We start from the raw sequence: 13,357 nt of genomic DNA, 5'->3' as shown, positions 1-13,357 counted from the left end.
ATAAACATTCTTTCCCAGCAGGACACTGGAACACAGATCTAACAGGCTTTCCTTTCCATGTTCTAAAATGTTCTATTCTTTTCATCCTGGAATGTAATCAGATCTTCCTAAAACCTTTGAAAATCACACTTACTGTGAGGGCATGCAACATGACAAATAGTTGAGGAATGAGATGTTATAATTAATTTAATGTTATATATAACTTAACTATTATTTGCAATTGAATATAGGTTACCAATTTTCTATGAGTAAAAACTTATAAAAGGTATTAAACAGTAACTTTATATTGAGTACCACATAATCAATCCTGAATCAACAAATCAAATAAATAACAGTCTATTCAGTTTTTATTCCAGGTAAGTCTCCATACTAGGATGGATTTCACATTTTCTTTATGCGTGTCAACGATTCCTTTTCGGTTTGGAATATACAACATGTAAACGATGCAAGTGGATTACACTGTCCCTACTGGAAACCCAGGAGTTAATTCTCGCCTGTTAAGACTTGGTTAAGACCCTGGGCTTCACAGCCAACCTGCCTGCTTTGATTCTGAGCTATTTCACTTCAGAAGAATCCAGAGCTATGTGGCCTTGGCAAGTTCCTCAACATTTCCATACCTCAGATTCCTCAACTGTGAAACAGAAATAGTAGTACTAACTCACAAGATTGTAATAAAATTTAAATGAGTTAAGAGATATGAAACAGAACACTATCAGGCACATAGCAAATGCTCAACCAGTGCTAATTAACATTGCTTTTATTATCATCAAAATAAGGTGTTCGATGAAATCAGTTCCAGGCACGCCCATTTTACTGGTTATTTGGACCTTGTCTAATTAGAATATTATGCCAGTATATAATTGCTTCTATTTTCCCAGTTATAGGCAAGAATGAGGAAACAGATAAACCCTGTTCTTAAGAAGGAAACCGCTTGGGATTGTCTCAATACTGTCATTAAAAAACCTGTGCTATAGTCAAGCAATAAAGAACACAAATCCACTTTATGAATGGTCAAAATAAATCAAAGACTGTTTTAGAAATTTGTCTGAGTCACCCATGGGACAAATAATTTCACTCCATCTACATAGTAAGTAGTAAGGAGCAAGTCAGTAAGTTCTATGACAGAGCTGTTGTAATATTAAAACACGCAGATGTCCAAAAGAGTTTTATCTGAAACCGTGAGAGCTTTTTTATAAGTTGATTACCAATTTCAGGCAAATCATTGAGTGTACAGCGGATTCTGGAAATTCTTTGAATCTATTCTGCCTTATCCACAGTGAAAAAGGAGAGGAGTAAAAAAATGTGACTTCTTATAAAATTTTACCCAATTTCCAGGTCAAGTGTCCTGTAATATGTCTAAAACATAAAGTCCCACAAGATTCCAACTAGAAAAATAACAAGCAGGACCACAAGAAGGAAGTGGCTTGCAATTATTTAAAGGAGGAATAAATGCCCAGGTATTAGAAGCCTCACATTCAAATGCCTCATTGCCAAAAACAAGGAGAACCCATTAACACATGGTATGAATTCAGCAGGGAAAAGTTCATGGAAAAACTGCCTCCACTGACATGACTTGGGTCTGACTGCTTCAGCCACCTGCAGAGGCCCGCTGAATGCCACTGACATCACCGCAGGTGCGTGCAGTTTGGGGACATGAAATCAAGTTCATAAAAGTATCCCGCTTCCTTGAAAAAAAAATGGCAGTTTATTCTCTTCTAGTTTGAGCATGACTAAAACAAGGACTCATTGGAAAAGACCCTGATGCTGGGACAGATTGAAGGTGGGGGGAGAAGGGGACAAGAGAGGATGAGATGGTTGGATGGCATCACCAACTCGATGGACATGAGTTTGAGTAAACTCCGGGAGTTGATGGACACGGAAGCCTGGCGTGCTGCAATCCATAGGGTCGCAAAGTGTCGGATACGACTAAGTGACTGAACTGAACTGGACTGGAAACAAGGACTGTAAAATTCCATTCCAGTGAGTAATCTATTTGGGTTTGTTTATTTTGTCATTTGAATACATCATTCTAAGGACTGTCACTCCTGAGAATATCCGTCTGTGGGTCCATGGCTTACTTCATTTATCCGTATTTCCCTTAATTGACAGATGAGAACCTTTAAAAATCTAACTAATGCTTGTGAGTAAATTATAATATCTTAATTAAATGTTAATATTCCCCAATGCATTAGAGACTGCCCCTTTTTGAACCCCCGCTTACGGAAAAATCTGCTCATCCGAAAACCTGTTAAAGCTGCCTACTTAGAGATAAAGCACTGTTTCACACTTCAGTGGCTCATTCCTTACATATATTTTAAAAGATGAAGAGGTAAAACCTATATTTTAAAATGTCCTTTCATCAAAAAATATTCATTCAATAAATTCCCCTGGTAAATATTAAAAAATAAAATAACCATAGTCTGATAAGATTCTAAAGGCAGATTTTTGCTACATATAATCTAAAAGGCATAGTCAAATTAGATTTATCCCTCCTTTAATCTGTAAGATACAATCATTTCATTCATTTTAGTTAAAGTGAGAATACCAAAAGCACCTACAGTCACTATTATGGATAGTGCTGACTTATTCTACACTTAAAAGGGAGATATAAAGTAGCCCTACATTATAACCATCTTTGTCATATTGTCATGCCCAGAACTCCCCCCATATTCCCCCAAAAGTATTAATTTCCTTCTTAGTTCATCAAATATGTAATAACCGGCACCAAGTGGCTATCAGTAAACCTTTAAAGCTCACACATTCAATCATGAATCATTCATTGATTTCCTTAAGCTCCCTATGATTGGCTATGATTCATTTTTAGATATCTAATTGCACCTACTGGCCTTGATTTTTAAACCAACCTCTCCCATTGGAATCTTTAAACAGCTGACTAGCTCCCTCTAGCCTTCTTTTGTATACTACACCCACAGGTCACAGTCAAAGGTTAGGGGCCTGCTGTGGGGTTACTCTCACTCTCTTGGCTAAGCTTATTACCGTGGCTCATCAAGATATTCCACTGATCCAAACCCAAGGAGGCACAGTGCCAAAAGGTAGTGGTGAGACTAACACGAAGAACATCCATTCAGAGCACTAAATGATAGGAATCAACAGTAAAACACAATTGCATAAATAACCTCAAAATCTATAAATGACTTTCCCAAGGGAAGAAAGCAAAAGAAAAAACTTGAGTGTCACATCTATTTTTACTCAGCAAGTTTATCCTTTTTACCTGGAATATGTCTGCTGTCTGCATAAGCTGCATATTTCATAAAACAAATGCAGTCAGATTTTCACATTCAAAATCAAATGTGAAGAACTAAAATAACCCTCAAAGAGCCAGGTGCCAAAATTATTTTCCACAGTGGGCAAAAGGGACATACAGTATAAGCACTTCATTTCACTATAAAATATGTATATATATTTTATATATAGATAGATGGATTTGAATTTTGAGACTCCTTTCCCCCCCAAAAAAACTATTTTGATCTCACTCCAACTTGCCTTTTTATGACTGAAGTACCACTTGTAGATGATATGTATTTTTCAAAATAACATCAAGCCATGTTTTTAACATTAAATTTTTAAAGTTTGCTACCTTGGCCAAAAATTTATTTTCAAATTACATATAATTTGCTGCCAGTGTTTTTACTACTCAGCAGAAGGCTAGGATCATTTCCAAAATGGAATGCCCTGTGTCACTACATATGATAACAAATGTTAGATTTAAGTTGCACATTCTGTATTTCCTCATGATAGGCATTTCAGTAAAAAAAAAAATCTGAACACTCTACCTTGGCTGTCTAGTTGCCCCCAAATGTACAGAATAAATATGTACAATTCCCCTCTCTGGCTATATAAATTAAAGGTTGGAAGTGAATACAATAGAACATCACATCTGGAAATGGTTTTAGTGACAGTTAGTTCAATTGTCATTTTGCCCAGATCAAAGCCATGTTGGGACAAGAACCAAAATTAAAGGCCATGTCCCTTGACCCTCTGTTCTAGGTCTCCATTACCCTATATTGCTAGTTATCTTCTGTTCCCAATGTGACATGAACAAGTTGCTTTATTTTAAACCGTACTGTCATTGAATAAACCACTTTAATCTTTTTTCTGCCCATCCTCCTCCTTCCCCTATTAATTAAAAAAAAAAAGACTTATGTTCTAAATTTGGGGTACAACATAGAGCTAGCTGAAGTCATATATCAAATCCCACCCCTACCGTGAATAGGAAGCACTTGGGCATTGAGTCAATTAAAATAAGCAGGCCTACTAAATCATAAAGGCCTATTTCTTTTCCATGGTATTAGAAAAGATGAACAGATTTCAGCAAACCCAGTCTTATAAAAGAAGGTGTGAGCTGAACTTGACATTCTATGATAGTAACAGATGACAAGACAAAATGTGAAAATCACATTCTTGAACTAAACTATCTAAGAAAAACCCAAGGGAAGAAAATGTACCGATGTTAGCTTGGTTGACTTTCAATATATTACATTTTGTAAAAATTAAAAAAGTATTAAAATCTTCCTAGACCAGCTGGTATATTCTAACCTGATAGACTTTTCTGTAATTAGATGCTATCATGCCAAGTACCTTTGAATCAGCATTTATTTTTACCAATAACATCTAAAAAGTATGGAGTTAAATATCTATCCACTATCTACCAAATATGATGTACATCTCTTCATTCAATCATCACAATAACCCCCTACGAGAAAAGTACTGTTAGTATCTCTGTTTTAAAGACATGTGCATTGAGGCTCACATAGACTGTCTTGTCTGTTACTGACTTAATCATTAACTTGCAAGTAAAAGACCTGGGGTTAGAATTCAGGCAATCTGGCACCAGAATATGAGCTCTTTTTAAAAAAAATTTTTACTTGATTTACAATGTTATGTTAGTTTTTCACAAAGTGATTCATTTTATATGCGTATATATATACATATATATATATACACATATACATATATATATATATTCTTTTTCAGGTCATTTTCCATTATAAAGTAGTACAAGATACCGAATACAGTTCCCTGTGCTATATAGTAGGTCCTTATTGTTTACCTACTTTATATATAGTAATATGTATCTGTTAACCTTAGACTCCTAATTTATCCCTCCCCTTCTTTTTCCCCTTTGGTAACCATAAATCTATCTTCTATGTCTATGAGTCTCTTCCTGTTGTGTAAATAAGTTCATCTGTATGAACCTGTGCTCTTAATCACTAACTATAGTCTACCACAATAAAAATGAGCTGATGAATATAATTACATTCACAGATATATAAAATAAATTGTGATGCAATGTGACATAAAAGAGGACAATCTCAATTTTAAATAAATGTGCTAAAGCCTCAGAAAGCTCCTGAAGGAGCATGATGAAATAAATCTTTCTCTTTGACAATGAACAAATTTAACTAATTGATTCAAATGTCCAGTGTCTCTTTTTGCAGTCCAGAAATAAGTTCAATTGGTCATTTACCAAATATTCTGAAGAGGTACATTTTGAGTAGTACTCTGAAGTAAGTCAGGCCTTAAAAATAAGTTTATGTAAAATAACTGATTAATCCAACTTAAGAGAAAATACTTACACCACTGAAAAAGTGCATTGAAATTTTCTTCTGTTACTAACCTGAAACAGCATGAAAAAGAAAAAGGAACTTTAGCTCTGTCACTTTTAACCTGACTCTAAAGATTAGAAAGTTATTACTGAAACCAACTCTATTCTTCCTTGAAAAGGAAGAAGAGACTAAAAAACAAAACCCAGCTGTACAGAGGGATGGGCTTGGATGGTTGTTCTTTGTGGATTTCTCGGGGGTGGTAAGAGACAATATACCTCACTTGTATAGGCTCACCTGTAAGCATTTCATGAAAAACGCTAGATTTGGGCAACCTGACCAAGAACACTGAATAGAGAAACACACAGTTAAGGTGGAACACGCAGGAGAAGCTGAGGATCCTGAGGACAAGTGAGTCTTCTGGTCTCCTGGTCACAGTTCTTAGCCCTGATGACATTCTGAATAGCCAGCACACTTGGGATTCCAAAGCATGGAATCTTGCTGCAGGTTAAAAACCTTAATGAATCAGTTATGCAGCACCTGCTATTGACTGGTATAAAATTGTTACAGTGGAGAATTAAAGGATATAGTTAGAGTACCTTATTCAAGGAGGCTGACCAGATAATGTTGTCACCATCCTTCCATTAGCAAATAAAATAATGCATGTTGATTATTTAAGCAAGTGAAAACAAAAACAGGAAAAGGTCCCAACATCTGACATTTTAAAATCTGTAAAATACAAATTTTTACCTCAGAAATGTCTCACCACTAATTACTGCTAAGATTATACGCAGTACAAAGCTAATCCAAGCAAACTCTGAACTTATAGGTAGATTCAGATAAACCTGAGAAAGGTAAATAAATACTAAAGAAACATACTGCAAGAAAAATGTAGAAGGATTACGCTCACAATTCATAGTATTTGTCATAGAATAGCCTTTTGAAATCTAGAGTCTCTCTTCTTTCTTTAAGAAAGAGACAACACAATCAATTTTTGCTTTATCAGGTTTTTTATCTGTGCATCATTCAGAGCATCACATGTTTTTGTTTTACCATTAAATTAGTTTAAAATAAATTTCATCACTAGAGGAATAATGTGTGCTATTATTTTTAAAAAATAAAGAACATGTTGTTCACATAAATACAACACGTGAAAAACTATGAAAGTTGATGATGAAAGTTATTGATTATGAACTATATTCTACCTTAAGTTTCAGGATAAAAGTGCTTGCAGTCTTAAGGAGTTCTAGAATCATTAGAATTTCCACTACAACAAGAACATTATTCTAGAGACAAAATGACTTTTTAGAATGTAGAGAGTAACTCAGGATTCTTTGTTAGCAATTTAGCTTCTTCTGACTAATGAACACCTCTAATCAAAAGACAACAGTCTTTGAGTTTTAGTTAATATTAACAATGTACTTCCTTTGCATCATGATAATGATTACATAGAGAAAGGCCCACTCCCCAAAACTGGATCCAATGATATACAAAAATCAACAAAGGTATACAGAAATGTTAACATTAAAAAGTGTTCTACCTGAAGTATATAAGGAGGGGAATTAATTGAATGTCTTCCATAGTACTACTTCAGGTAGTGCCTCACCCTTCTTCTTAGCTGTAAGAGATGTTCCTTTTTGCTTCTTAAAAACAAAACAAAACAAAAAAAACAAAATGCACTCTTCCTCTATAACAGGCTTTCATCAGCATATTAACAAATACCTCCTGCTTGAGTAATTAAAAATTTCAAATATTTATACTCTCAAAAATCAGACAGGAAAGAAATAACATGAATAGCTCTAACCAACTTAGTCCCACCTAGTGGGGAGGGAACATAGGTTTTTAAACCTTAAATTGTAGAAAGGAAGAGTATGGGGGCCCCGCCAATTGTAAAGTTCAGCAAGAATTAAAGCACTGTAATTGCAGTTCTCAGCACAGAAAGCTTCTCTTAGAAGCTTCGTTCCAAATATAATAACTTAGTGTGCCTGCTAGCAAAAAAAATTTATGATACAGGCTTCATGCATGATTGATACCATTACTGTTTATTTTAAGACGGTCCACCCAACAAATAAAGCATTCTCAGTGTATGTTTTGCAACCAGAATGGGAAACACTATATAAATGCTTTTTTGAAGATGTGATGGATTATTTTTCCCATTAGTGTTTCCTACCAAAAAGAAACATCTAATAAAAGTGAATCAGACAGAAATTCATGTCAGAAAACATCCTATCCTCCTGTGTTTTTTATAGTATGCTGAATTAACTAGCATCTATCCTTACGATTTTTAAAAAATAAGAGATTATTATTACACATATATAAGTATATAAACCCAACTAATGATATGTTTAAATGCTTTAAAAAAAAAACTATTTGGGAATAATGCAAACTTTGAAACATAATCTTAGAAAATCTTTGTATCAGACATAGCACACGCCTCTTATCTTTCATAATTAAATTTTTGCATCGTGTAATAAATATGGATGAACTTAAATAATCTCCAAATGGGGGGAAAAAAGCTACTTTTTCCATGAACTACTTTTAAACATATATCTTAAAGAAAGAGAATGATGGAAATTCTAAAATAAAATCTTGATTAGCAAAATCATAACTTTTTCTCACATAATAATATCTTCTGGAACTGAATGAGAGATTCAAACTATGAACAAATACAAGCCCAGTTATGTTTAGGCTCAAAAGGAAACCTAAAATAATCATCAGTATACTGATGTTATTCCAATAATCTCTGAAAGCAAATCAAAGACTTTTCCAAAACAGGTAGCCAAGAACCCAGGCTCCCGCTTCCTTTTCAGAGTGAGCAAGATAAAAACTAACGCCTACTTTTAACCACCTCCCAACACCCCACCTCCCCACCAGCACTTCAACCTGAAGCAATAGGCCCTTTTCTTTATAACCTTATAAACAGCAGCTTGCCACGTTCATTCCTCTAGTCTATGAACTAATTACTTCTTCATTTCCACATTAAACTGTCTCAAGTGTTAGAAACAAAAATCCATCTGTGGCATGCAATTCCAAAAGTTCAAATTGGCAACCAAGGAAAGTGTGGACTTAACAGTTCCTTTCCTCTTTGTATTCAGAAAAACAAAGTGGTATTTTTCAAAGGATTTTGGTTTGAATTGGGGTTTTGGTGTAATATGATCATACTTAATATCTGCAAAGTTAGCTTTTGATGAATGCTCTTACTTTTTCAAATACTTTGTTTCTCTACCAACCATCACTACATGCAGTCCTAAGAACAGTTCATACAAATGCAGAATTATATTCAGAATATGCCCTCACATATACCATTTATTATGCACACTTTGTATATAAATCTGTTCTATGAAACATGGTCAAATACTGTGCAACAGGTTCTGCTGTTGTGTAAACACACACTCGCAACAAAATGACAATAAGCTTTAAAGAGTCAAAGATATAGGGGGAAGAAAATCACATTAGTCTTCAGAGACTTAATCATAATTCTTTTGAGGTGACTGAAGATCTAACCAAAAAGAGTATACTTTGTCTTTACAAAGACAATAAGCCCTTCTTATTTGTATTCCGCCCTGTAGGTGATAAACTGACTGAAAACCAGGTGTTTACAAGGTTCCATTGATGTACTGAATGGTACTGGCTTTAGTGCTGAGTTGATGACAGGAAGGGTACTTTGGCAGAGCTCTGACAAGTCGTTATCCTTAAGTTCCCTTTTGCTTTGTGTCTGTCGGTTCCCAAAGCTATCCACGTAAAACAAATGGCAATCTACATTCTCTCTGTTTTGCCATGAGAGCGTGAAATCCAATTAAAGACACACCTCAGAACTACTACACTGGGTCACATTTATTTTCACTTGGCGGGGGAGGGGAAGAGAAGACACTTTAAAATGAGACGGCTTTCATGCCCTCTGTGTAGCCAGATCCAGTTACAGTGTATTAAGTTATGTCTAAATGAGAAAAAGATTCTGTCTAGGCAAGTGTTTTATCACCAAGCCATATTATTAAACAGATCAAGGATTCCCACGCTCTCCTCTAGACTCTTTGATTTTTAACCTCCTTTGTTAGGCACAAAACACAGGGAGAAAGATTTCAGGAACAATACCAAGGCAGCAAGCACATGATGCCAAGCAGTGAAATCTGTGTTACCCGAGCAGAAGCAGCTTATTTATCACCAACTCAGACTGCTTTTATTCGACTACACGTTTGCTCTAGGTAGGCGTTCGCCTCCTTCCTTGGTAAAAAGAATGGACTGGCCACGATCGTGTCTTTGAGCGCGCAGCCCCGCGCTTTGTGCTGCCGGGGATAACGGATTCTGTCTCAGGCGCATCCATCACCTAAGACGCAGGGAAACTCAACACGGGTCCCGGCGGCTGGAAGGGGAACAATGTCTGCAGACCCCGGCGGCCGGGGGCTACCGGGATCCAGGGAGCGGACGGAACGGTCCGGGGAGCAGCCCCGGCGAAGGGGAAGGAAGAAAGCCCCAGCGCTCTTACCTCCACATTGAAATACTGCTCAGTTCCGCACACGGTAGCACATAAAATCCAAAGCAAGGTTTGCAAGTACAATATCCCCGAATGGTGCACGAAATCCAGCCGTCTCCCAGTGCTGGAGGTGAGTACGCTCATAGTGAACTGTGCCTCCGCGGATGGCCTGAATCCCCCCGGGCTTCTCGTCTCTCCCCGCTCCTGGTTTCCTCTCAGAAGTCCTCGGTGGGCGAGGAGCCTGCAGGTTCACCCGACGCCGGGCAGGGGAGGGGACGCGGCCCCCGCGCCTGGCAGCCCCGGAGAAGCCGCGGCGGAGGCAGCTCAGCAGCAGCTCGCCCTCACCATCCTCGGGGGCCCGTGGCGCCCAGGTTCCCCCGCGGGGCCGCCTCTAGGCTCCGAGTCGCCGCCGCCGCCTCCAGCCCGAGCGTCCACCGCCCCCGCCGCCGCCGCCGCCGCCTCCCGCTGCGGGCAGGGCCTTGCCGCTCCGGCTCCCTCGGCTGCGCCGTCCCTCTCCCCGCGCCCTCCGAACGCGCGGCCAGAATCTACATAGCTCCGCCTTCCTGGGGTCCGCCCCACTCCCGGGCTCGGCGCTCGCGCGCGCGCGCGCGTATACACACACACACACACACACACACACACAACCGGACACGCGCACACACACACATATCTGCACACGAATACACAGATACACACATACACACATCTGCACACGAACACACACACACATCTGCACACGAACACACGCATACACACATCTGTACACGAACACACATACATACACACACATCTGCACATGAACACACACACCTGCACACGAACATACACATACACACACCTGCACACGAACATACACATACACACACCTGCACACGAACATACACACACGACCGGACACGCACACACACAGTCACACACAGACACACATCTGCACACGAACACACACACATCTGCACACGAACACACACAACCGGACACGCGCACACACACACACACGTGCACACGAAAACACACACAACCGGACTCGCTCGCGCGCGCACACACATCTGCACACGAACACACACATCTGCACACGAACAGACACACACACACAAAACCGGACACGCACGCGCGCGCTTCTTAAAGGAGCCGGCTAGTAAAGGGGAACCGCGACTGTACCGCACTGCGAGCAGCTACCCCGGGAGAAGGGCCCGGGTTGAAGCGCGGTCGGAACCCGACACCCACAGCCGATCCCAAGGCGCGCATCGGACAACTGGGAAGCCAGGTCCTTGGATCTCGGCCACTCTCTGTCGAGCACCGAGAAACAAGTGCGCCCTTCCCCTGGCAGGGGCTGTGGGGCTACGGCCGCGCCCCTAGTGTGGGCTGGGGAGCGGCCCGGCCCGCGGGGGCGACCGGCACCCTCAGTCGGACTGGAGCCGGGAATCCGGGGAGCCCCCGCATCCCTGGGCGCCGCTGGGGGGCGCGGGTCCGGGGCCCGCTGGCCAAGTTTGAGGAGCAGGAGATGGCAAGTCTGCGGCGGCCAAAACTTTGCTGGGCCCCCGGGATCAAGCCTGTGGCCTGCTGCCCCTCTGATTCCCTCTGCCGTCACTACTGCACCCTGCCTTTGGGGGCTCCGGCCGGGGCGGGGAGAGGTCGGGCAGGGGGCGAGACGGAAACCTGGTTTCGGGAAAAGGCGGCGGGGGGCGGGGGTGTGAGAGGGAAATCCCAGTCAAAGGAAAGGCTGGCTTGCCAAAGATGCTCTGTCCCAGGGGACCCAGTGACACACTGGACCCCAAAGAGGTGGTCCAGGTGTTCACAGAAGGCCGGGCGAGAGGGGGCGCGGGCAAGAACCGGGACGGGGGAGCCCCGGGGGAGAACCGGGTCGGGAAGGAGAGGAGGGCTGCGGGCAGGGGCGGGAGCCCCGAGCGGGGAGAGGCTGCAGAGAGCCGCGGGCAGAACGCGGGGGCTGCTGGCACGCGGGCCGCGGGATGAGGCCGCGAACAGGGGCGGCAGCCGCCACCGGCCCTGGGCAGGTGATGGTTCGGCTCCAAGAGGAAGGGGGAAGGGAGACAGGCAGGCAGGCATCTGTGTGGGGCCCTTGCCAACAACTGCGCTTCTCCAGGGCGGCCAGCAGAGGGGCAGAAGGGCCCACCGGAGAGAAAGGCAGGCCAGGCTGAAAAGGGAGACTATGCCAGGCATGACAGCTACCTCGGGGGTGGAAGGAGTTGACAAAGCAGATTTCATGGGTGAGCTGGTAAAGGAAGAAGTTGAACTGCAAGAGGTCATGCAGATGGAAAATGTTGAAAAACACCTTGCCAAAAAATTGCATTGGACTGTAATCGTTTGTATCCTAAAGAGAAACAAAAAGGCTGAGGATTGGAACTTTTTGAGTAATGCTTTAAAAACTCTAGGATATGTGAACAGGGCTTTCCTAGTAGCTCAGTTGGTAAAGAATCTGCCTTCAATGCAGGAGACTCCGGTTCGATTCCTGGGTCGGGAAGATCCCCTGGCGAAGGGATAGGCTACCCACTCCAGTATTCTTGAGCTTCCCTGGTGGCTCAGCTAGTAAAGAATACGCCCGCAATGCGGGAGACCTGGGTTCAATCCCTGGGTTGGGAAGATCCCCTGGAGAAGAGAAGGATTCCATGGACTATATGCAGAGAGTCAGACATGACTGAGTGACTTAAAAGAAAAAAAACATGACCTACCCAATTCGATTCAAGTCTCTCAGAGAGCCTTTCCTGACAGTCCAGTCCGTTCCATGCACAGCATGTCCTGTCAACAAAGGATTTTGAAGATATAAGAAAAAGAAATACTTTATATTGTACAGCATATTAAAATCTGCAGAATGTTTCCACACATAGTGTCCCATTTAATTCTCACAAACATCCCTGAGGCTTTTGTGTTCATCTCACAGATGGAAAAAATGATGGTAATAAAAAACTTTCCAGCAGATCATTCAAGTGGCAGAATTCAGACCTGAGTTTTCTGACTCCCAGTTCTGTGCATTTCTCAATAGACTCCACTGACTTTCCATATAGAAATCTATATCTGCTCTTAACAGTTGCGTAACCCATAGGTTAAATGACTTACATAAATGAACAATTAGAAGGTGACATGAAAGCAAGATCATTGTGTAGAAGGTATAAGGTGCTGTATAAACCTTATACCTTATACCAATATAAAGTAACTTTTATATATTGGTATATTGGTATACTTTATACCAATATAAAGTAACAAAATGTGATCGGAAATATCAATAAATCAATAACAGTTTTAATGTATACATTATACCCAGCAAAGTACAAAATTTAAGAGGGAAGAGATACAGGGGGGAAAAAAA

At 41.0% G+C, this 13,357-nt stretch overlaps 1 protein-coding gene across 1 annotated transcript in view; it reads right to left on the bottom strand.

The window, feature by feature from the left end:
• The window catches only part of MMP16 (matrix metallopeptidase 16), a 395,775-nt gene extending 385,209 nt beyond the window's left edge, over positions 1-10,566 (bottom strand). The window contains exon 1 of the mRNA XM_055546719.1: positions 10,048-10,566. Coding sequence (XP_055402694.1) covers positions 10,048-10,179 — 132 coding nt within the window. The 5' untranslated portion in view covers positions 10,180-10,566. The remainder of the gene's footprint in view (positions 1-10,047) is intronic.
• Between the last annotated feature and the right edge of the window lie 2,791 nt (positions 10,567-13,357).

The sequence above is a fragment of the Bubalus kerabau genome, chromosome 14 (genome assembly GCF_029407905.1).
Source record: "Bubalus kerabau isolate K-KA32 ecotype Philippines breed swamp buffalo chromosome 14, PCC_UOA_SB_1v2, whole genome shotgun sequence".
NCBI lineage: Eukaryota > Metazoa > Chordata > Mammalia > Artiodactyla > Bovidae > Bubalus > Bubalus kerabau.
The sequence above is the reverse complement of the archived record's forward strand: the minus strand, read 5'-3'. Positions and strand labels throughout refer to the sequence as shown.